Source organism: Diadema setosum, chromosome 10 (genome assembly GCF_964275005.1).
Source record: "Diadema setosum chromosome 10, eeDiaSeto1, whole genome shotgun sequence".
In the NCBI taxonomy this organism is placed as follows: domain Eukaryota; kingdom Metazoa; phylum Echinodermata; class Echinoidea; order Diadematoida; family Diadematidae; genus Diadema; species Diadema setosum.
The window spans coordinates 29,149,221-29,152,179 of record NC_092694.1 but is presented as its reverse complement, the minus strand read 5'-3'; the positions used below and the strand labels follow the sequence as shown (position 1 = coordinate 29,152,179).

The 2,959-nt window shown below is 48.0% G+C and overlaps 1 protein-coding gene across 1 annotated transcript; it reads left to right on the top strand.

Annotated features, from left to right (window-relative positions):
* Positions 1-1,204: 1,204 nt before the first annotated feature.
* Positions 1,205-2,728, top strand: LOC140234503 (uncharacterized). The gene has a single exon (XM_072314544.1). It carries the CDS (start codon positions 1,205-1,207, stop codon positions 2,726-2,728), a length of 1,524 nt encoding a protein of 507 aa, XP_072170645.1.
* The last annotated feature ends 231 nt before the right edge of the window (positions 2,729-2,959 follow it).

The window sequence follows — 2,959 nt, the reverse complement described above, 5'->3', positions numbered from 1 at the left end:
ATTTGTATTCATCACGTGTTCATCATGTTCATACGAATATTTCTGAATACCATTCAAAATGGACAGGAAAGTAACGTTCATAACATTCAATTTCCTTCTTTCCTTTTTTTTTTTAATCCTCAGGTCTTTTGGAGACCAGTTGAAGTTTCGTCCCTATGTTTCCGGTAACGCATGCAAGAAGGACCATCAATACTTAGTGACTCTCCACCCTATTGGCAGTGCATCGATCAAATTCAAAACATTCACTTTGACCTGTGGCATAAAACGTTGAGCTTTGATGTGCAGCTGTAACCAGAAGCAATCCGACTGCGTGTAGCAAGATGGCCGCTGGAAGGATGAAGGAGATGGGTCTTGCTCATTAATGTACGAGAAACGTTGCGAGGCGCCCATTTAGTAGGATTCTGCATCGTTAATGACGGATTAACGGACTTCAATAAAGCTCTGGTCAGGGTCAGCGTTACGCATCAGCAACCGCTTTCAGAGTTTCGAAGCCTTCTGTCTAAATAATTCAGAGGCTCTACTATTACAGTTTTGATTACTCTCATTGTATTGGAATCATACACTCGGGGACTGACAATACAACTGGGAAAAGGCTTTATGAAGAGATTCGATTTCTGTTTTATTATGTGAGACGAACTGAGTTTAGTCTATTAAGTGCAGTGCATGCAGTCTCGACGTTAGAGTTCCTGTCGTTACCGCGAGGCGAAGTGTGTGGAGGATTGGCTGAGTACTACGTGACGAGCTGTGACGCTGCCCTGAAGTTGGCGTATCTTTTGAAAGACTCTTTCATACAATCGAGCTGTTTTGTTCTGAAGGATCTGCGTTTTACTGCGAAGACAAACAACCGTATGCAAGACGCGATTGTACGAATGCCGCGAGATTCCCCCGTTACTATTTGCTCTGCGTTCCTTCTGTTTGGTGATGTCCTTATAAAAGCGGGTACAAGGACTACGGGCTTCGACTGCTCCTTGCTAAGCAATTATGTGCATCTCTACGATATACCGCGTTACGTCATCAATGAACTGCCACTGCAAACACTGCTGTTCACTTTGTTAAGCCTTTTGAAAGATAGTGAAAGAGACTTCATCGTTGACTATGTAAACATACTTACAACTACGCTTATCTGATATTGCCACTTATCCCGCACTTTATCTTCATAGCAAGGGACAAGAATTACAGTTCGCAGAGAGGCAGTTAGGAAAACATGTCTACCGCAGCGACGACACGAAGACCCCGGAGCGTCAGTGCGCGTATCGGTAGAGGACTTCGCGCAAGCTGGAATACCACGATACCGCTCGGGAACTCACAGATTCACCCCTCCGAATCCCGGGGATACATAGTTGACTCCAACTTTCTGATCCCGCGCGTGCGCGACCTGGAATCGGAGTTCCAGCGCGAGCTCGGAAAATGTCTGTTCGAGAGAACGGTGCAGTTTGCCGAGGAAGGGGCAGCGACCGAGGCCTTACCGACGCAGAGAGACTCGAACAACAACGTCGGCACCCCGAAGAGCAATCGATCAGTGTCTGTTCACGATTTGAGTTCCTTCAGCTCGGGAGCGGGAGCGAATCGCGAGTCGATGAGATTCTTTGACAGCAGACGATACCTCAATGTCAGACCCACGCGCTGCACGTCCGCACTCGTGCAGAAGAACGAACGATTCGACACGTACTTTGTAAGAGGAACTCTGGATAAGTACGCCGTCGCCAACGCGATGGGTCCGGTGACGTCACCGCACCCCGCGATCGGAAAAGACTTGCATCGTGTGCAGATTGCCAGTAAGGACAACTTGAGACCGTTCTCTGTTCGGGAAGCCTTCACGGACAAAGAGAAGGAGGAGGCGCCGGAAGAGTATTGGAAGCAGAAGGCCATCGAGGAGAAGGAGAGACAGGAAGCTGAGGAGAAAGCGAGGAAGGAAGCCGAAGAGAGGGCGAGGATTGAGGCCATCGAGCGGGAAAAACGGGAGAGGGAAGAGGAGAAACTTAGGTTGATCGAGGAGGCGAGAGCGCGGAAGGAAGCCGAGGAACTCCTGGCGTTCGCGCGCGCGGAAACGGAAGTGATCAAGGCTCAGCTAAGCGAAGTTGAAAAAGCGCGAGACGAGGCGTTGACGAAATTAGAAACTCTGTCCACAATGTCAACGACTTCCAAAGGTAAGGGGAAGAAAGGAAAATCGAGCGGAAAAGGAGGCAAAGGCAAGGGCAAGGGAAAAGGGAAGAAAGGAAAAGGGGATACCTCGGATGCAAATTCAGACGTCAGTAGCGTGTCCAGGAAAAAGGCGGGAAAGACAATTTTGAAGAGCGGTGACACAGACGACAACTCGAGTACGACTGATAGTAAGAAAGTGACTTTTAAGGAAAAACTTGTCAGTACGAAGGCGATTAGCCCAAGAGGGAATCGGGCCAAGTCGCCGAAGTCTGGTGGGAAAAAGAAAAATTTCCCGGGGAGTTCGAGGAGCAAAAGCGGCAACGCAAAGGTGAAAGGAAAGAAAAAGAAGAAGAAATCCCCGGAACCCCCTCCCGTGGAGGAAGCGCCCCCACCGCCGGTGGTAGAGGAACCGCCTCCTGTCGTAGGTCTGGAGGAAAAACTACCGAAAAAGCCCAAACCCATTGTCTTGGACCAGCCGCCAATGTTTTGCTTAGCCACGGATTACAAGACCCGGCAACAAGTTGTTGAGGAATGGCTCTATCTAAGATCCTGCAGCGCATATCCAACAGATATGCCCCTTGAATGAGGAGAGTCAATCGATTGAGAACGATATATCTATCGTCATTGACAAAGAGAAACGTCTTTTACAAAGACAAATGTCATACAGCGTATAGCAAACAATAACTGAATGTTCATTCGTAATCAAGTATGGATGATGGAATAGAAAGTATTGTTTAAAACAGAAAAGACAAACATTGAAGCTGAAGTACTAGTCACCTCAGACAATGTACTCATGGACTTGCATAGGATTGAAGTT

Bases quoted from the DNA above. Each gene is read 5' to 3' on its own strand.
- LOC140234503 (XM_072314544.1), top strand. From the start codon at position 1,205: ATGTCTACCGCAGCGACGACACGAAGACCCCGGAGCGTCAGTGCGCGT.